This window comes from Lodderomyces beijingensis (genome assembly GCF_963989305.1).
Source record: "Lodderomyces beijingensis strain CBS 14171 genome assembly, chromosome: 3".
In the NCBI taxonomy this organism is placed as follows: Eukaryota; Fungi; Ascomycota; class Pichiomycetes; order Serinales; family Debaryomycetaceae; genus Lodderomyces; species Lodderomyces beijingensis.
The window spans coordinates 2,019,832-2,040,462 of record NC_089972.1 but is presented as its reverse complement, the minus strand read 5'-3'; the positions used below and the strand labels follow the sequence as shown (position 1 = coordinate 2,040,462).

General features: G+C 44.0%; 9 protein-coding genes across 9 annotated transcripts; 5 read left to right on the top strand and 4 right to left on the bottom strand. All coding sequences in view use genetic code 12, as the record gives it.

Annotated features, from left to right (window-relative positions):
* Positions 1–111: 111 nt before the first annotated feature.
* On the bottom strand, positions 112–1,737 carry LODBEIA_P29670 (uncharacterized protein; the record flags this gene model as incomplete). The annotated part of the gene is made up of 1 exon (XM_066973024.1): positions 112–1,737. The coding sequence occupies one exon, from the start codon at positions 1,735–1,737 to the stop codon at positions 112–114; it is 1,626 nt and encodes a 541-aa protein (XP_066829905.1).
* Positions 1,738–4,110: 2,373 nt separating this feature from the next.
* LODBEIA_P29660 (uncharacterized protein) lies at positions 4,111–5,955 on the top strand (the record flags this gene model as incomplete). The annotated part of the gene is made up of 1 exon (XM_066973023.1): positions 4,111–5,955. One exon carries the CDS (start codon positions 4,111–4,113, stop codon positions 5,953–5,955), a length of 1,845 nt encoding a protein of 614 aa, XP_066829904.1.
* A 295-nt stretch (positions 5,956–6,250) lies between these two features.
* LODBEIA_P29650 (uncharacterized protein) lies at positions 6,251–7,234 on the top strand (the record flags this gene model as incomplete). The annotated part of the gene is made up of 1 exon (XM_066973022.1): positions 6,251–7,234. One exon carries the CDS (start codon positions 6,251–6,253, stop codon positions 7,232–7,234), a length of 984 nt encoding a protein of 327 aa, XP_066829903.1.
* Positions 7,235–8,311: 1,077 nt separating this feature from the next.
* On the top strand, positions 8,312–10,141 carry LODBEIA_P29640 (uncharacterized protein; the record flags this gene model as incomplete). The annotated part of the gene is made up of 1 exon (XM_066973021.1): positions 8,312–10,141. The coding sequence occupies one exon, from the start codon at positions 8,312–8,314 to the stop codon at positions 10,139–10,141; it is 1,830 nt and encodes a 609-aa protein (XP_066829902.1).
* Positions 10,142–10,584: 443 nt separating this feature from the next.
* LODBEIA_P29630 (uncharacterized protein) lies at positions 10,585–11,821 on the top strand (the record flags this gene model as incomplete). Its single annotated transcript, XM_066973020.1, has 2 exons — positions 10,585–10,629; positions 10,727–11,821. 2 exons carry the CDS (start codon positions 10,585–10,587, stop codon positions 11,819–11,821), a joined length of 1,140 nt encoding a protein of 379 aa, XP_066829901.1.
* A 303-nt stretch (positions 11,822–12,124) lies between these two features.
* Positions 12,125–13,297, bottom strand: LODBEIA_P29620 (uncharacterized protein; the record flags this gene model as incomplete). The annotated part of the gene is made up of 1 exon (XM_066973019.1): positions 12,125–13,297. One exon carries the CDS (start codon positions 13,295–13,297, stop codon positions 12,125–12,127), a length of 1,173 nt encoding a protein of 390 aa, XP_066829900.1.
* Positions 13,298–16,800: 3,503 nt separating this feature from the next.
* Positions 16,801–17,595, bottom strand: LODBEIA_P29610 (uncharacterized protein; the record flags this gene model as incomplete). Its single annotated transcript, XM_066973018.1, has 1 exon — positions 16,801–17,595. One exon carries the CDS (start codon positions 17,593–17,595, stop codon positions 16,801–16,803), a length of 795 nt encoding a protein of 264 aa, XP_066829899.1.
* A 489-nt stretch (positions 17,596–18,084) lies between these two features.
* On the top strand, positions 18,085–19,716 carry LODBEIA_P29600 (uncharacterized protein; the record flags this gene model as incomplete). Its single annotated transcript, XM_066973017.1, has 1 exon — positions 18,085–19,716. One exon carries the CDS (start codon positions 18,085–18,087, stop codon positions 19,714–19,716), a length of 1,632 nt encoding a protein of 543 aa, XP_066829898.1.
* Positions 19,717–19,796: 80 nt separating this feature from the next.
* On the bottom strand, positions 19,797–20,528 carry LODBEIA_P29590 (uncharacterized protein; the record flags this gene model as incomplete). The annotated part of the gene is made up of 1 exon (XM_066973015.1): positions 19,797–20,528. The coding sequence occupies one exon, from the start codon at positions 20,526–20,528 to the stop codon at positions 19,797–19,799; it is 732 nt and encodes a 243-aa protein (XP_066829897.1).
* Positions 20,529–20,631: the final 103 nt, after the last annotated feature.

The following is a 20,631-nucleotide window of genomic DNA, read 5'->3' as shown; positions in this document are numbered from 1 at the left end:
TATACTCAAATCAGATACAAAAAACAAGAAAAAAAAAACCTATTTCTATCCAATCCAAATCCATATTCAAAGCCTTGTTTTATGTCGTGTGCTAATTTTGAATTTTTTTTTTCAAAATTTCTTTGTAGCAAACTCATAAGCCAAGCTAAAGAGACCAGTAGCAGTATACCAAGCACTGAAGATAAGACCTGGTCCATAGATGGAAACGTTACCCGTACGTCCAAACCAAACGTTGCCATTGTAGCCCGATTGAGAAACCTTGATCAATCTGTCCTTGCCCTCTGAGTGTGGTGGGTATCTTGCCTTCATCATGAAATCATTCCACAACTTCTGTTCCATGGTGGTTCTCTCGTGGGTAAAGTGTCTAAATGAAAACTTGCCGTGATAAGCCCCGTATCCAGATTGTCCCACACCGCCAAATGGCGCATTGACCAATGCCACGTGCATCAAGACATCATTGATGATACAGCCGCCTGATCTCACGTTTTGCAAAATCGACTTTAATTGCTTGTTGTATTGTGGTGAGGTTGAGCCACTAGTAAACACGTATTGAGCCAAGGGGGTATCGTGCTGTCTCACAACTTGGCCCACGGCGTCACTCAATTGATCGTACTTGATGATGGGCAAGACGGGACCAAAGATTTCTTGTTGCATTGTTGAGTCACTCCAGGTGACATTGTCAATCACCGTTGGTGGAATGAATCTCGTTTTAGAATCTGATTTGCCTCCTACAATGACATCCCCTTTCGAAGCTTCAATCATCTTTGTTAACCCATTAAATGCACGTTCGTGGATAATGTGGGTGAATTGAGGATCATCCTTGGTCAAGTTTGGATAAAATTCTTCATTCAACACCTTCTTTAACGCAGTGGTGAATTTCGAATGGAGCTTTGTAGGGACCAAGACGTAATCGACGGCAACACAGGTTTGACCAGCATTGGTGAATCTGCCCCAGGCGATTCTTCTAGCTATGATTTCAATATCCTTATCTTGCACATCGTCCAAAATAAAAGCAGGCGATTTGCCACCCAATTCCAAAATGACGGGAGTCAAAGTTTCTGCAGCCTTTTTAGCAACGATTTTACCAACGACTCCATTGCCCGTGTAGATGATCTTGTCGAATTTCTGTTCCAACAACTCGGTGGTTTCTGGAATAGCTCCATTCACCGCGAGAAAGATGTCTTTATCCAACGCCTTTGTCAATATTTCTGTAAACAACCTCGTGAAATTTGGCGTGGACTCTGCTTGTTTCAATACCACGGCGTTACCGCCTGCCAAAGCGCCCACCAAAGCCGAGAAGGACAAGAGGAAGGGATAATTGAAAGGCGAAACAATCAAAACCACACCCAAGGGAATCCTCTCGATATAGATGGGGTTGCTTTTCAACGTGATGGGCAAGTCAGTAACCTGTTCTGGTTTCATCCACTCATGCAAACTTGCCATTGTGTGGACCAACTCATTCAACCCGGACAAGACCTCCAAGTTTCTAGTTTCCGACGAAGCTCTTCCGAAATCCTTCTCCAAGGCCTCACATATCTCGTCCACGTTATCTTGCACAGCAAAATACAAGTTCCTCAACTGGTTCAACCTAAATTGGATGTCATGGGTCTTTTGCGCCGAAAAGAACGAGTCGGACAAGTGCTTGACCCCTGGCGCAATAGCCGCAACCGGGGTGTACCACGCAGTTGGGTTCTCGATCTCGGCATACGAGTCATCAATCTTTGTAGCTTCCGGCATGATGATGGTGAAGAATAACGCTTATTCAGTAAAGAGGAGGGACGCCGGTGTTCAGGCGGTATAGATAGCGACTTATGAAAAAAAGAATAGCGGTGTGGGGGGGAAGAGAAGGAAATTGGCTTGAATTTTATATGAACAAATAAACAACCAACCATAGTCCCGTGACAATCACCACCACTAACTAACTAAATAAAAAAAAAAAAATCTGGATCCCGCCCTCTCCCCACTCAAAACCACCAGCTGCCTGGGACTCACTCCCCCTGACACGATTTAATCTTTTCCCCTTTGCTTTTTTTATTTTTGCCTTAATTAAATCCACGAAGAGAGAGGTTACGGGGAAAACAGAGCACGACGATCCGTGGGAGGTAGAACTCCACCCACCAATGGCACGAGAGGGTAAGCTTTTTGGCTTTTTTTGGCTTCTAGGTTTTTTTTTTTTTTGGTTCTTGACCAGTTTGTAGAGGAACAGACCATGTGTTGGGTAACCCACTCCATGTCTTGTCTATAGAGCCGTCTCGTCTTTCTCTAGAGACCTCCACTACACTGCTGTCTACGTGTATGTGTGCCCTGTGATTTTTCCCTTGCTTCGGTCTCGGTTAATTTTCTGGGGAGGGGATCGGAGTTAGCCACTTGGTAGCACGCCCTCATAACCGTTGCTACGTATATTTTTGACGGATAATAATATGGAAGGGCAACGGATATTCGCGAGGAATATCGTCACGAGCAGTGTACGACACCAGTAACAGTTCTTGAACCAACCTCCACCATTGAAACACTGGGGGCCAAACGTAGTATACATATGAGAGAACCGATCCCCTTTCTAGGTTTTTTTTTCCACCGGAAACATGTTTTTTTTTTGTTTGAATCCGCTGACTGACAACTAGACTGAGGGGCTTTTTCTTTTTCAGAAAGAATCGTGGATTATTGATGGCAGCGGTGTTTGTCAACAAGCTTCGATTGCCAAAGGGGCCAGAAGCTCAAATTTAGAGCTCCAGCTCGAGCTTGACTTTGACTTTGCCTTTTTGAGTTCTTGTTACCACTCATCCTCGTTGTTTGGAAGAAGACTCTTTAAATTCCAACCAAAAAAAAAAAAAAATAGATTGTGCTTGTTTCTGCTTTCCAACTTGTCATCAATCCAGCAACTCTCCAACTCTGGTAGAGTATATTCGTCGGCTACAGCGGTAGTTCTCTCTGTACGCTTCACCTGACTTTTTGGGCTTTTTGACTTGATCTTTTCAATAAATTCATCCTCCTTCAGAAAATCAGAGTTCTTTTAGGCGGTTTAATGTTTACCGTTTGAACGCAGTCGGGTCAGCATGCCCAGCGAAGATCCTTTTTTTTTTACTTTGTGTTATTGCCGTATGTTGGTTTTATCTTGATCTTCCTCGAGGAATGGATTGAATGAGGGGGGAGGAGGTTGGGATCCAAAGTTGAAATACCCACGCCAATGCGCCCTCTGCCCGCTCTTTTGTTCGTCTTGGAAACAGACAGAATGATGAACGCAGCATCGTGAAGAAATGCCTTTCAAAAAAGTATCGTTATCTAGATCTTGTTAGGCTGTTCAAACATTCTAGTAATTACAGTAGCTTTGATTCTTCATGCAAGCAATTAGATAGAACGGAGTTGTAAAAACCGCGTAGGGTACATCTAAGTAAGTAACAGAAAGGGCAAGTCAAAGAAATCTATCACCACTACTACTACTGTTATTGTTACCATCCCTAACTATTAAAAACTCAGTTGCTTATTTCTTCTTATCAGTTCTATAGTTCGATGGGGGGGGGGGGTCAAAATGGACTGAAGTGAAAGTGAAGAGTACATGTATAAAAAATTCACGATATCGAAAGAAAATGTTTCCCGTAAAGATTGTTGTTCTTGTTGTTGTTGTTGTTGTTTGTTCTTGTTGTTTGTTGCAGAGTAAATAATATCATCAAAGCAGCAACATCAACTTGCATAACAACAATTACTCATCTCGAAAATTCAAATAGACAAACTTGCCTAGAGAGGTGGTGATACCCTGCTTGGATAGGTCCGATCCTCCTCCTCCACGTAGAAAAAGTTATATTCTTTCAACCTTGACAAGAAGAAGAACCACGGAAGGCGTTGATTGTACACACATACACAACAACAAGTGTGTTGGTAAAAAACCCCCCATCAAGCTTATCAATCCCAACCTCCCACCAATCCTTCCGGCCATCGAAAAGCCAGCATCACACACCACAGATCTTTGGTCAATATTGATAATTAAAAACATACATATATATATAAAACATATATATACAGAGAGAGATATATATACAACTTTCTGCAGCACACCAACTTTTTTTTTCTTTAAAACAGAGTTAATTGAATATAGGTGATTATCCTCAGTAAGAAATGACTACTAGTGGATCCGACTCGTCAGAGGCAGTTTCCAAGATTAAAGTTAAGTTGCCAGATAATGATAATGTTGATGATGATTCAATCTTAAATTTCTTGCAGTCACCGGTGCCAACAAAGCTACCACCATTGAAAGGCAGCGACTTGGTTGATAACTCCCCCACCGAGACAAAAAATGGCAAACCAGAGTCCGTTACAAAACTAGCCACCACCAATACCACCACCACTGCCAACACCAACACCAACACCACCACAACAACTTCAGCTCCTTCGTCGGCAAAGAAGTTGGTTGTGAAACAGGATCCTAATTTGAAATCATGCTTATCGCAACCTTCATCGGTGAATTCACAACCCAGCGATAAGAACAACGGCGCCTTTAACTCAACGTCTCACTCAGATACGGAAAACCAACATCCACATTTTATCGCAACTGATAATATAAGTCCCAATAACCATGGACTCGGACCCAACAACCAAGGAGACGAATTTGCCACTATTACTCCTTCTTACTACTCGTCAATCTCTCGGGGATCTTCGATTGCATCACCACCTCATGGTGCCACATCGCCTCCCATTACCAGTGCCCACGCACATCCCGAGCAGCCTGCAGCCATTTATCACCCAAACATTTCCCGTGTCAACTCGCTAAGATACACGAGGCTGGATGATAAGAAGATTATAGACAGTTCACGTCTGTCGAGTACCAGCAATACCAACAACAACAGTAACAATAACACCACCGCCAATGCCACGCCCACCACGACCACCACCAACAACAACATTAATAACAACTACACGACCACCACAACGAACAACAACAGCTCAGAGGAAAACTTGGCAAATTTGAAAAGTACACCCGAAGATACAAAGCTCCATTTACTCATTGGTATAACAGGATGCATATCCATCCATAAGAATATTTTTCTTATAATTGAAAAACTATTTGAGCTTTATACTCCGGATAACTTGGAAATCCAGGTAATCCTCACAAAGTCGGCCGAGTACATTCTACTGGAGAAACTTTATAGGTTTGACGAGTTGGGCGTGAGGGTCTGGTTTAGTGAAGATGGTTGGAAATATTTTCTTACTTCGCCTTTCCAAAAAGTCTACAACCAGGCAGTTGTCACGGGTAACATACCGGCGTTTAAGAAACAATTCCACTCGCAGCACCAGCTTTTGCAACAGTATAGTTTGGTTTACGATTTGCAGAGATGGACCGATGTTTTATTACTAGCGCCATTATCAGCAAACACAATGGCGAAATTGATCACTGGGTTATCGGATAACTTGCTCACTGACTTGCTACGGATCTGGCCTGCTCCACAAGTACATTACACCGACTCTAAGGAAAAAGCACAGGCCCCTGGTGAAGTCAAGAGGGATACAACTGTCATATCCAATAACCTTGCGGCACCAAAGCCAATCATTTCGGCTCTAGCGTTAACCAACTCGATGTATTCACACCCCATCACCAAGAGGCAGTTGGTGCAACTACAGGAGACATATCCCAATATGAGCATATTGAAACCAGTGGAGAAGTGTGTTGATATGGATGGCAATATAGCTATGGGTGGAATGAGGTCGTGGCGAGAAGTTGTTGATTTCGTGTGCAAGAAGTTGGGTCCACCCCCTGAAGAAGAAGAAGACGACGACGACGACGACGACGATGATGATGATGATGATGAGGAGGAGGAGGACAAAGATGAAGATGAAGATGAAGATAAAGATGATGAAGATGAAGAGGAGGATGAGGATGAAGAAGATGCAGAAGACGAGAAAGAATACGCCAAAGGAGATGGTTTTGATTTTAGCGGCAAGGGAGAGATCAAAGTAGAGAAATAAATTGTATTACTCCAATTATTGATTCGTTCGCTCATGCTCATACTCATGCTCATACTCACACTCAAACCCAATCTCGTTCCATTTCTGCAACCACCACCCAGAGGGTTTTTTTTTCTTTTCTGTCGGTAGCGTTTTGTTTCTCACCAGATGCACCGCTTGAATGAAATGCGGAGTAGATATTTCACCACGTTGACCTGAATCCCACCGCCTGAGAGGGCCAAAACCACGAAAATATACTTTGAAGCCTTTCTCCACCCTTCCACCCACCTACCTCCCTTTTTGCAAAAAGAAAAAAATGAAGTTGTTTGAACATGACCAAACGAAGTTCCTGAAGAATGAATACTTTATAGGAGGAATCAAAACCTATGTTTACAACACAGACGCACTTCCTGCCTACATTGAATCTCACCATCTTTCCGAAACCAATGTTGATGAAATGGCCATCAATGTGCTCTACTTGTTACATCAAAGGGGCGGCGATTTTAAATACACCGAGGCTATAGCCTACAATATTCTTGCGCAGTATTACGCCAAGAAGCCCGAAAGCAACGATGTGCCTTTATTGTGTGTCACGTTTGATTTGAGAAACCATGGTGAACGATTACTAGATGAAGCCAAAAACTTGGATTGGCGCAAGGGAAACCCAACTCATGCCTTGGATATGATCAGTGGTATCATGGGCAATGTAGCCGACTTGAAGCTTATAATGGACTTCTTACCAAGTTACCTCAACTTGGAAGGGTTGTTGAGTCGCGAGTTTAGACAAAAGAACCAACATTGGCACTTCAAATATAGAAACATCTTGAGCGGTTATTCGTTGGGTGCACACACTGTATTTCGATTTGTCAATGAGCACCCCGAACATATAGTTGCGATAAACCCAGTTGTCGGATGCATTGACTTGTCGAGCTTGTTAATCAATAGATTGAAACAAAATGCAATTGATAGCACCGACTACGATAAGAAGTGGTTCTATTACACATACGATGAATTGGACTTGAACAGTGAAGAGAAGGAGCAGTATCCTGAACATTTACACAACTACCTCAAGGCGGAAGACGAGAGTATTTTTGAAAATTTCCCCATGCAAGATGTCAAGATTTTCGCTTCGTTTGGTGCAGTTGACAAGTTGGTTCCCGCCAAGTTGAGTTCCGTTTGGTGCGATACCTATTTGAATACTAATGACCTGGCTGAAATCTTCACCCAGGAAGATACCGGCCATGATGTGACTCCAGAGATGATTGATAACTTTACTACTTGGTTAGTAAAGAACATTTAAGTGACCAATCAACCAACGAACTAAAAAAACAAAAAAACAAAAAAAAAAACAAACCAACAAGTATATATATATGTATAAACGATATAAAGCATTCAATGACTGATATTGCAAAAGAGAATTTCTGTAGAGAGGCTAGAGGCTAGAGACTAGAGTTAGAGCACAATCTCTTGTCGTATTTCAAGCAGGAGCTCTGTCGCACGAGGGGACTGAATTTGCGACACCAGTGTTGGTTTAGTTGTTGCTGTCGCGGTGTCGCAATCGCCTCCCATGTCCACAATTTTGCGACAAGAAGAAGAAGCCACGCATAAAGAGATTTCCGTGGAGGTGCGCCCTCAAAAAAAAACAAAAATCACAGGGGGTGTAAAAATATAGACTGGTTGTGCATGGGTGTACTTTTGCACCTGGTAGCTCCGCGCAACAAGAGTCTCTCTCTTCTATTTCCTTCTAGCCGATGGGACGGCCAGCGAGAGCGAGCGAGAACTCGCAGCGAGACTTACAGCGAGAGCTGATAGATCCAAATTGAAGCCCCGTTCGTTGGCGGCAGAGAGACAGAAAGAGAATGTGAAACACGGCCATGGCCTATGGCTTGCAACTACTATGAACTAGATGTAATTGTCCAACGCCTAGTTAACAAGTAGAAGTTAACCGCCTTGGAGAGGGAAAAAGTGGTTTATGCAATTCAGTGTTTCGCCGGAGAAGACGACGGGGTTACAACTACGCAACTGGTGGCACTGGCACTCTTAGTCTTAGCTAAACTCGCAGTCTTAGCTAAACTCGCGAGTCAGAAGTGTTAGAGTCAAGAGCCCCCCCCCTCTTCCACCCAGAGTCAATAACCAAAAGAGGCCTCTCGTGGAAGGTGTTGAAAAATAAAAAAAAAAAAAAAAAAAAGTCAGGAGAAAAAAAAGAACAAAAAAAAAACAAAAAAAAAAAAACTCAAACCTCAATCAACAACTTCAACAAAAGTCAACCTCTCCACTGTCCACTACTTTTATCATTTTTGTCTATACATCTCTCGAAAACAAACCAACACACACACACATATCACTAGAAAACCGGAAGTTGATCAATCTTAGCTAGATGTCGGTTTATAATCAGAGAACACACCAGACTCGTCTAAATGAGTTGTTGGAGGCTATCAAGTCAGAGTTTGACTATGCTTTAACCGAGGCTACCAGTTTCAAGAAAATTGAAGATGAATATCACTTGAAGTATTCCCAACAAAACACCGAACTTCAACAGATCAGACAAACTGTTTACGAGTTGGAAATGGCTCATAGAAAAATCAAGGAGGCCTACGAAGAAGAAATATTGAGATTGAAAACTGAGTTGGAGAATAGAGACAGGCAAATGAAGAATGGCTACCAACAACAACAACAGCAGCAACAGCAACAGCAGCAACATCAACAACATCAACACCAACAGCCTCAGCCACCTCAACAACCGCAACAACAGCCACCTCAACCAGTTCAGCAACCGCTCCCACCTCAACAACAAGGTCCACCACCGCAGATTTCTCAACAACAACAACCCCCACCTCACCAACAACCTCCTCAACCTCATCAAACTCCAATTCCACCCCAACCCCAGCCTATCCAACAACAAGCACCGGTTCCGCCACCTCAACAACAACCACAACAGCAGCAGCCAAGAGCAGCCTCGCCTCCTCAACAACAACCACAACAGCAGCAGCCGCAAGCACAAGCACAACCCCCAAAACCACAGCAGGCTTCGGTTCCAGTGCCTGCAGGCAGTACATTGAATGTTATTGACAAGTCTCAATATATCGTCAGCCAAGCGCAAAAAGCCAACCACGTTAAGGAAATCCCACCTTACCTTTCAGATTTGGATGTTGCCAAAGCTAATCCTGATTTCAAAAAGCAAAATCTCGACTACTATGTCTTGTATAACCCTGCGTTTGCCCGTGATTTGGATGTAGACTTGATCCATTCATTGGACCATTCATCTGTCGTTTGTTGTGTACGATTTTCCAAGGATGGTAAATACATCGCTACTGGATGTAACAAGACTACGCAAGTTTTCAATGTTGATACTGGTGAACTAGTAGCCAAGTTGATTGATGACTCGTCGTCTTCAGATGCCAAGGAAGAAGATACTTCGTCATCGAATGGCGACTTGTATATTAGATCGGTTTGTTTCTCCCCAGATGGTAAATTGTTGGCCACGGGAGCTGAAGATAAATTGATTAGAATCTGGGACTTGTCCACAAAGAGAATCATTAAAGTCTTGCGAGGCCACGAGCAAGATATCTATTCATTGGACTTTTTCCCTGATGGAGATCGCTTGGTATCAGGATCCGGCGATAGATCAGTTAGAATTTGGAGCTTGAGATCCTCACAATGCACATTGACGTTGAGCATTGAAGATGGCGTGACTACAGTTGCCGTGTCGCCAGACGGCAAATTTATTGCTGCTGGTTCCTTGGACCGTACTGTTCGTGTTTGGGATTCAACCACAGGGTTCCTTGTTGAGAGATTGGACTCGGGTAACGAAAGCGGCAATGGCCACGAAGATTCGGTTTACTCGGTTGCCTTCTCCAATGCCGGAAACCAAATTGCTTCAGGTTCGTTGGACAGAACGGTGAAGTTGTGGAATTTGGAAGGCAAATCTGATAAAAACTCCAATTGTGAAGCTACGTATATCGGACACAAGGACTTTGTGTTGTCAGTGTGCTGCACTCCAAATAACGAGTATATACTTTCAGGTTCAAAAGACCGTGGTGTCATCTTTTGGGACCAGGCTTCAGGGAATCCGTTGTTGATGTTGCAAGGCCACCGTAACTCAGTCATATCGGTTGCCGTCTCGAGTAATTCTCAAGGCACCGAAGGTATATTTGCCACTGGTTCCGGTGATTGCAAAGCTAGAATTTGGAAATGGACGAGAAAGTAAGAGGCTTGTGAGAGGCTTGTTAGAGGCCACTGAGAAACTAGTGAGAGGATATGTGTGACAGGACCTGAGAGAAAGTAGTAGTCGGTTATATGAAAGTAAAGCAAACATTTAAATGCAAGGGTGGAGAATATTTTTTTTCAGTGTATTAGTAGTAGTAGTAGTAGTAGCAGTAGTAGTAGTAGTGGTAAGTAATAAAATGTTTTATTGATTGTACAACTCCGGAACAAAAGACTTGCTTGGGCCCGTGTGTGGTTGGTCGTTGAAAGGATCATTTGTTGATGCTTGTTAAACGGGCTGCGGCGTGTGCGTGTCTCTCTCTCTCGTATAATTCAATTCTTTCACACGTCAAAATTTCAAAATTTCAAAAATTTCTTGCAACACATTTTCAAAACAACACCATCCATTGCCAAAACCAACTTACCTAGCCAAAGCAGACCATCAAAATGTCAATTCGCCAAGCCTCAGTGACGGCCCCCGTCAACATAGCAGTATGTGCAGTAAACGCATTTTCCTTTTCCTCCTCTCCCCCCCTCCCATCTTCCGATTTTGCGCCAACAAAAACAAAGGTACTAACTAATCCAATAGACATTGAAATACTGGGGTAAAAGAGACAAGAACCTAAACTTACCAACCAATTCCTCGATATCAGTAACGTTATCACAACGTGATCTCCGTACGCTCACAACGGCATCAGCATCACCAACTTTTGCCGAGGACAAACTCTGGCTCAACAACAAGCCCGAATCACTCGATACCCCACGTACGCAAGCATGTCTTGCAGACTTGCGGGCATTGCGTTTACAGCTCGAAGAACTGGACCCGCAACTTGCTCCCATGTCGACTTGGAAATTACACATTGTCTCCGAGAACAACTTCCCCACTGCCGCGGGGCTCGCGTCCTCAGCAGCTGGATTTGCCGCGTTGATCTATGCCGTGGCTAAGCTTTACGAATTGCCTCAGTCACATACGGAATTATCCAAGATTGCGCGCCGAGGCTCCGGGTCAGCTTGTCGCTCGTTATTTGGCGGATTTGTCGCTTGGGAGATGGGATCGCAAACGGATGGCTCAGACTCGCAAGCTGTTGAAGTTGCGCCATTGGAACACTGGCCTAGTTTACGCGCGGCAATCTTGGTGGTGAGCGACGCTAAGAAGGATACTCCTAGTACTTCCGGGATGCAGCTCACGGTGCAAACTTCCGATTTGTTTCAACGCAGAATCGAGGATGTTGTGCCTCGTAGGTTCGACGAGATGAAAAAGGCCATTGTTGCAAAAGATTTCGCCAAGTTTGCCGAGTTGACGATGAAGGATTCAAATCAGTTCCACGCTACTTGTTTGGACTCTTACCCGCCAATCTTTTACCTTAATGATACTAGCAGGAGGATCATCAAATTAGTTGAACAAGTCAATGCCGATGGCGTTGTTGCTGCTTATACTTTTGACGCTGGTCCCAATGCTGTGATTTACTACGATGAAAAGGATGAACTGAAGGTGTTGGGGGAGATTTACAAGTATTTCAGTGGTGTTGATGGATGGAACGGTAAGAAATTTGATGATGTTGCTGAAGAGCAGATCCCTGGCGTCTCGAGAGTCATTTTGACTTCAATTGGCGGAGGTCCTCAAGTGACCCTGGAATCGTTGATTGATGAGGCAGGATTACCAAAGAGCGCAAAATCAGTTTAGATAGAACATGAAATGTCATAAAACTATTAAGCCATGTATGTATAAATAAATTAAAAGAACAGAAAAGGAAAAAAAAAAAAAGTTGCCACATCGCTTCTTCACTTGACGGTGTTTGACACAATCAGAATCGAAATTCAAGAATCCCCCCACATCTTGAAATAAATATCATGTTCATTTTATCACATAAAAAATTACAGGTTCTTTTCATCTTTTTCTCTTTCTTTTTTTTTGGTTTTTATTTCTCATTTTCAACACTTCCATAAAGTTAACCAACAAAAAAAAAAAGGCTTTTCTCAAATCAAATCAAATCAAATCTCGCAACAACTTGTCATCCCGCTCACCAGTCTCTAAATATCTCCGAATATTCATTTTGTACTGCAGTAAAATCAGTTGTAGTTTGTTAATCTCTTCGTTTTTCATCTTTAAATCCGCCTCCATCTTGTTCACACTATCCTGGAGTTGAATCTGAGCGTTTTTCTTGCGCTGTCTACATTTAGACGCCGCGACACGGTTTCTCTGCAACAAGCGCTCCTTTTTCCAGGCGGCTGTTCCCACGATTGGTCCGTTGTTCGGGTTATATATTACTTCGTTGTTGTAAATGAGTTGATGGTTTGGAGGTGGTACTCCGGCAACTTGCGAATGGATGGGGGCTCCTCCTGCTGCTGCTGCCGTGGAAGTAGAAATATCAGGTAGTTGCTGAGATTGAGCTCTTGACAACAGCTGTTGATGATGATGAAGATGTTGTTGTTGTTGTTGGTGTTGGATATGATGCGGGTGTGGCTGTTGCACTTGATTTTGGGATAATCCCAACGGCCCCTGTCCGTTATGAACTAAACCAATGTTATTGTTGCCATTGTCAGGCAAGGGAGCACTGCTCGTTGCTGGTTTGTTTAATTGATACTCGTTGAATTTGCTCGTGAATTCCTCGTCAACAGAAGTTTCCAAATCATCAAAGAAGGCCTCGTGGCTCATGATTTGGCCAATCTGACCATTGGAAATGGAAACTCTCCTCCTTCTTGGGATGCCATCATTCGAATAGGGCAACATATAAGTCGAGTCGAAAATCGGTGGGTTTGTAAGTGGATACGAGTTCAAGTCAAAGGGCACATTTGGCGGGTAATTTAGATTAGCTCGCTGCTGCTGCTGCTCTTGAATGTACTCATGTTTAATCTTGGCATCCTGGTTTTGGTTGGTGCCGTTTCCAGTTGGTACTGAAGACTCGTTGTAGTGGCCATCGTGAGGATCATGAGAAGGTACAAGGCCAACTACTGCATGCGAGTGTTGGCCCATGATATTGCTTCTAAGCGAGTTGACCACTGACGCATCGCTCAAGTTCAACGCCTGTGGCTGTCCCGAAATGGCGGTTCCACTCATAGGTAGCAGGTTCTGGTTAAAATTCATTGGCTGAGCTGTCCCTGCCGAGTCTATGGTTTGAGGTGGAAACTGCTCAAATGAAAGTGGAGGATTAGTCAGCATTCCGGGAGTAGCGGTGATGACGATGATGTGCGTACGTATCTCTGTATGTACGTATGTAATTCGACAATAACGGTAAAGGGTTCTTGCTATAGAACAGCTTCTGTTGTTATCAAGCGGAAAAATTTATGAATGAAAATTTCGAACCAAGGGCGACAATTTTTCCTGTGGCACAACCTCTTTCTTTCTGGCAAACGTATCGGGATAAAAAAAAGGGGCCTTAAGATCAAATCGATGAAAGTGTAGTAGCAGTCGCAGTAGTATTAGCAGCAGTAGCAGCAGCAGTAGTAGTAGTAGTATAAAAACGTTGGGATATACCAGGTTGAAAAAGGTTTTTCCTCAGTATTTCAAGTGGCGTATTTGACGGATGATGGGCTATATTCTTTAGGCTGTGGTTATTATTGTTGTGGGAGTAAATTAACAAAATAGGCTACAAACACACACACGCTGACAAACACTTACAACTGACACTGACACTGGCACTGCGGAGAAAGAATCTAGCAATCAGTCTGGGTCCTTTCAATTTTTTTTATTTCCTCGTGCTTGTCTCTGGCGGGAAAACTTTGTAAACTCTTGGGAGAGATGTTGCTGCTCTGCCTTGAGTGCTAAGTACTAAAAGTAGTTGGTTTTCTCCAAGATCGAAGGCGTGCGAAGCACCCACAGCGTACTAGTTTCGTTCACGGAAGTGCCTGATAAAAAAAAAAAAAGCTTGAGCTTCCAGAGACCTTACTTGTAGATATGTTCATTTACACACACATATATTTATATATAGATATGAAGATGTACATGAGCCATTTGTCTCAACAACATTCACAAGAAGAAGAAGAGAAGCAGGTTTGGCACACCCCTCTACGTCGTATTGTTTTCTCTGTTCACGTCCGACATATACAAGAAGTGGAAGTAGAAGTGGAACAACAAGGTCGTGTGTATGGGACTATACATGGTTCCATTGGCCACGGCGTTTCCCAACACCACCACCGCTACATCATGACTGCTTCTTGACTTGGGTTTTTTGGCAAAAAAGTGCAACCGTATTTTACGAGAAGTGACCCAAGCTTTCCTCGTGGGAGGAAAAAAAAAAAAAAAACGAACAAACGAAAGAAAGCCACCCACAGCTGGCCCCGTTTTAGGGCCGTTTAATGTTTAAGTTGCTCTTTCTTACCCACAGGTTTCACATTTTGCACGTTGATCTCCAACGCATCTGACAAATATTTGCACTTGGGCAGATCTTTTCCAGCTTGGGGTTTTTGGTTAGTGTGCTTGAAGTGGTGTAAGCCCTCTCTCTCTCCTTTACTCAACTGTATTTTTATCACAGTCATGAATATTATGGAACTTTTCAGACTATATGTCTCAAAAGTGACACTATCTATTATAGTAATATTCAGTGGGTAACATCTTCCAGTGTTGGGTTGAAGATTAACCCGTGGCCGAGGAGAGCATTTTCTTTGTAAAATACCTTCAGAAAATATACTTTGCAACATCCAGCAACGGGAGCCGGAGCCGGAACCGGAGCCGGAACCGGAACCAGGAACCAGGAACCAGACGCAGCTAATCTTCCGAAGAAAATTTGAAATTGCAAATTGTCAAACCAACTATACTGCACCGTTGATTGCTGCAATGTAGAACCCTTTTCATGCACTGAGAGCTGTTTTCTAGCTTCTAGAAGCTGTTCAATTGTATCTTCCCCTACACAAGAAAGCCAAGTTGACAGCAACACCAGATTTTTGTTTTGTTCTTTTTTTGTCTTTTTTTTTTTCCAACCCAAGGCTGCATTTTTAACTTGTTCCCAGAAATTTTACAAATTCGGCCTCGTCTAGTTTTCACGCGAAAATTCGAATTTGCCACTGTCTTTCATGCGCCTCATTTTCTTTGGCTATCGCCGAGTCTGAATTTTTACAGACTAGAGGAGATCTTTGACAGAGACCATCGGATATATATTTGGACGTGCTTATCCACCTCGCAATTGACATATTGACATATGAACATAACCGAATATTCCCCAAAAATGCGCGTTTCCTATTCTTAGAAAACAGACATGATCCAGATATTTTTCCCCATCTGACATATTATCTTTGTTCTTTGCAGTATAGGCGCAAGTTTGAAAAGTTCGTCTCTATATCGTGGCGAAAGCGACAGACAGCCCCACTGCAACAAAAAGAAGGGGAAGGAAAGGGGTGGTGGGGAAAGTGACAGAGCATGAACCTACCCTGTCTGTGGCTTTTTTCCTTTTTGCTTTTCCCGTAACTTTGTTGAAGGAGCACGAATTGAGTGAAGAAGATGGCGTTTCTCTGGGAAAAGGGCCCACGACTGACAAATGCATGCTTGGACCTACCAGATACCCCGTCTTGCCCCAAAGAACAACTTATTAATGCATACGATCAGCTGGTTATCTAGAAGCGCGTCGTGAGCTAAAAAATGTCCAACGCTCTCAATTTTTCACACTCTGATATCCTACTGCAAACTTGCATTCTTCGTTCTTCATTCGCCTCTCTTCCATCTTCTGCGCTTTAACTCCACTGGCAACAATACGTGATTTTGAAACCTACAGAAGTACTAAAGAAAGAAACCTGCAAGTAAAGGTGTTTCGTAGAGCCAACGCACCAATCACTATATATCCTGGTGGTCTCTGGTTTCTCGTAAATCGTAAAAGAAAAACCGTTAGTGGTTTGGTCTTCAAATTTGCAGAAAATTCTGGAAAAAAGACTTTGTTTGCAACCAAAATTGGGATCCTTTGGCAAACAAAAAAAACAAACAAACAACACATACAAGACAACAAAATCATGGACTTTGACTTGACACTAGGGACACTGATTCTGCATTATAGCAGGGTGTCTGGAAAATCAATCGATGGTACGACTCCAGAACTTACCCACTTCAACTTTAGTTGCAACAGAAACTGACCTCAAAAAAAAATCAAAAAAAAATATTAGAAACATTCACTTTGTTACAGGACGAGATCGACCCCAAAATCGAGGAGTCGTTAAAGAGTGTTTTTGGAATCACCTACTATAGTTATTCCTTGGCCAAGGGAGTCAAAACAAATGTGGCGCTAAACAAATGCTTTTACATCATTGAGTACTTTCTATCTAATTGTCATTCTAAATTTCATAATCAAATCATAGGCAAGATCTTCGTCATAGTCAACAAAAGGTTCACAAAATTCTCCCGCGAGATGCAGACGTATACCAATAGGTGCCTTGAGATCATGGACCAAAGAAAACGGTTGAGTACCGCCCATATGCAGCTTGTTCGTGGCCATTTGCTCTCTTACGCGTCTCCGCAGTTGATCAAATATTGCTTATCAAGCTTGCACTGCCTCATTGATAGCAAATGCCACATCAACAAAACAGTGTCATCGATATTGGCAACTGAAAAATTCCTCAACTTCAACCTCAAGGTGCGCAACAAGCGCAAGTTCATCTTGCTTTTTGTATCGATCCTCTTGGAACTTGAACAGCACAAGTCACCAGTGTTCAAGGCGTTGATGCTCCAGTGCAACGACCCTTCTATTTTACATATTTCCATGAATTCTTGCCAAAGACATATGAAGCCCCACTGAGCAACGTGGTGGCGCCAACTATCAACCCCAAAGCGTCAAACGCCACGTCGACGGCCATGCCGCTATTGTCCAAAAGCGGCCTGTAAACCAAGCCTCCAATGTATAGCATCTGCAACGCCGTGTTGACTTTGCCCAACAAGTTCGGGTGCACGCTGATGGTCGGTACCTGCCCAATGCTAACAAACTTGTCAAAGGTTCTCGGCTTGGGCAAGCTCTTGATGCGGTAATAAGTAGCCATCGACAGCAACAACACATCGCGGCCGATAATGATCGACGCGATGGCCGGAGGGATCGCATGCACATATGCCAACGACAACGTGGTGACTGTCATCAAAAGCTTGTCGGCGAGCGGGTCTATAATCGAGCCCACCACGGATTTCATGTTGAATTTCCTCGCTATATATCCGTCGACGTAGTCGGTTATACACGAATATGTGAATAACAGCATTGCCACGGTCGAGCTGCCGCACGCGATATGGTACCCGATGAAAGGAGTCGCTATGATCCGAGTATAGGTTAAAAGGTTTGGAATTGAATATATCGACTTGTCAAAGAGCGGTTTCAGCGGTGTCTTTAGTGCGGTGAGCCGATCTCGATCTGGAGGCGTTGGTGAATTGGAGTTGAAGCGGATCAATGAAGGTGCAGAACTGGGCAGCAGCAGCGAGTCTCGGGGAAGCCATCTGAATCGTTGACGAAGAAAACGCGAGACTAGGCCCGTTCGACCTACGCCATGGTGGAGCATTGTTTGAGTATGCTTATGTAGAGCGAAGTGATGCCTCCCAATTGCTCTCGAACTGGAACTCAGTCTCAAACTCAAACGGTTTCTCTTCTCTTGTTTTTTTGTTTTTTTTTTATTTGGCATTATCTCGGATTGCAAATTGCAGCCGACGCGCGTGTAAGTACATAGAGCTAGAGGCAGACACATCTATCATCCTTTCCTAGACATGATGGAATCACCACGAATGCCCCACTTGTATTATCCACCTAAGCTGCCATGTCAATGGAAATGTAACTATACATATACATATATATATGAATGGGCTTCTGACGGTAATTTTTGCTTGGGAGGTAACTCTTGCTGTCCCCATTTTCTTCCCCTACCCTGCACTTCAGACTGGCCCTCTCAGCAAAAATTTATCCGCTCCATCAATGTATTTTTTTTTTCTTCTTCTTTGATCTTCCACCAACGGCACATTGTTATCTTCCCAGTTGAACAACCAAAACAGAGTCAATGTCGTTGAAACTTCCACAAGCACCCAATGCCGGGCTATTCAAGAATGGATACTCTTCATACTCAAATGCTGATGGTGCCATTATCAGAAACGTCGAGGCCGTGCGCGAAATCGCCTCCATTTTGTTGACTTCGATGGGTCCCAGCGGGAGAAACAAGATTATCGTCAACAAGTTGGGCAGGAAATTCATCACGAACGACGCTGCCACCATGCTCAATGAGTTGGAAGTTGTCCATCCCGTGGTGAAGATCCTCATCCAGGCCTCGAAGCAGCAGGAGTTTGAGATGGGCGACAACACCAATCTCGTGATCATCTTGGCGGGTGAATTCTTGAACGTGGCTGAAAAATTGGTCTCTTTGGGGTTGAACGTTTCGGATGTAATCCAGGGGTTCAACTTGGCCAATAAGTATGTTAGGGAAACATTGCAGGAGCTCGTGGTTGACAAGGTTGAGTCATTCGAGCACGACTTGTCGAAAGCTATCAAACCAGTCATTGCAGCAAAACAATACGGCGTTGAGGACTTGATCACCAGATTGGTGGTTGATGCCGTGAAGACGATTATAAATCCAAAGAACCCACTTAGCTTCAACGTTGACAACATTCGAGTCGTCAAGATTATGGGTGCCTCGTTATCGCAATCTCAAGTTGTCAAAGGAATGGTGTTACCGAGAGAGCCAGATGGGTCAGTGAAAAACGTTACCAACTCCAAAGTTGTCGTGTTTACATGTCCAATCGACATTTCCACCACGGAAACCAAGGGCACAGTCTTGCTTCACAATGCGCAAGAAATGCTCGATTTCTCAAAGGGCGAAGAAGAGCAATTGGAGCAAATGTGCAAAGAGATCCATGACTCGGGGGTCAAAGTCATTGTTGCCGGCGCCAACGTTGGCGAACTAGCATTGCATTATCTCAACAAGTTCGGCATCTTGGTGTTGCGCGTGCCATCCAAGTTTGACTTGCGCAGAATCTGCCAAGTTTGCGGCGCGACGCCATTGCCTCGTCTTGGAGCTCCCATGGCTGACGAGATGGGCTATATCGACGTGATTGAAACAAAGGAAATTGGCGGAGACAGAGTCACCGTGTTTAGACAGGACAGCTCGGCGTCACGGACCGCGACTATCGTGATAAGAGGAGCTACTCAGAATAACCTCGATGACATTGAAAGAGCCATTGATGACGGTGTCAGCGCCATCAAGGGTCTAGTCAAGGATAACAGATTGTTGCCCGGCGCAGGCGCGGTAGAGGTAGAGTTGATGAAACGCGTGACTCAATACGGAGAAACAACGCCTGGATTATTGCAATTGGCCATCAAGAACTTTGCCAAGGCCTTCGAGGTAATTCCTCGAGTATTGGCAGATACTTCCGGTTTCGACACTTCCGAGGTGTTGAGTAAATTGCACGCGGCACATTCCGAAGATAGCGGGTTGAAGTATGGGTTGAATATAGACACGGGTGACGTTGTCGAAACTGGTGTTTACGATATCCTCGCTACCAAGCAATCAGCCATTGACTTGGCCGTCGAGGCAACAAACACCATCTTGTCGATAGATCAGATTATAATGGCCAAGAGAGCCGGCGGTCCCGTTATGCCCAAACAACCAAGACCAGGCAACTGGGACCAAGACGATTAACTTTTCCCTACCCCCTACCCCCACCAAAAAAAAAAAAAATGTCATGCATGATTTATATTATGTTACCTATTCCCATATTTCTATAAAGCTTTGCCCTTGACGATAAACCGTGTAATCTTGACCAAGTCCTTCTCGCCATCAGTCTCTACCCCGCCACTCACATCGTACCCAATGACATTGTTAACCCGTTTGGTGTCGCTGATATTATCGGGGTTCAATCCACCAGCAAGCAAGACCCGCGTAAACCCCAAATTATCGCTCACGTAATCCCAATCTATCAATTTTCCTTCGCCACCTTGATCTGAGTCCACGAGGGGTAAGCACAACGCGCCCATCTCCATCATCTTCGCCGTGTCCGATTTCAACTGCTCAACGTCACGAGGTATAACGTATCGTGGCACCACGCCAAACCCCGCGTCCGTGAATTTCTCAATCCACTCCATCTTGTCCTCGTCGCCGTGCAATTGGATAAAGTCCAACTGGAGCTCCTTCGCCAGTTGCAACACGTGCAGCATCAGCTGATTGCGGAACACTCCCACTATAAACGGCCCATTCTCAACTATCTCCAGCTTGATGTACTCGAAATATGATTCCGCGGTGGTGAAGTTGTGCAGGTTGATGTCGTTGATAATTTGCGATATGGATTTGGGCCGGCGATGGTGGGCTAAGTTGGAGATTTGGATCGCGACGTCGTTCGCGATGGTGCGTGTTCTATTGGGCACGAGGATGCACCCCACGAAGTCAGCGCCGTTGAGGATTGCCGTTTCTGCTGCTTTTGTAGTTTGCAAGCCGCAGATCTTGACTAGTTTCATTGTGGTTGTTGTTGTTGTTGGAGGAAACCCTGGTGTGGTGCGTAAATGAAAAAAATAGACTGGGGTTGGTGAATAATAGATGAAAAAAAAAAAGGATTAAAGA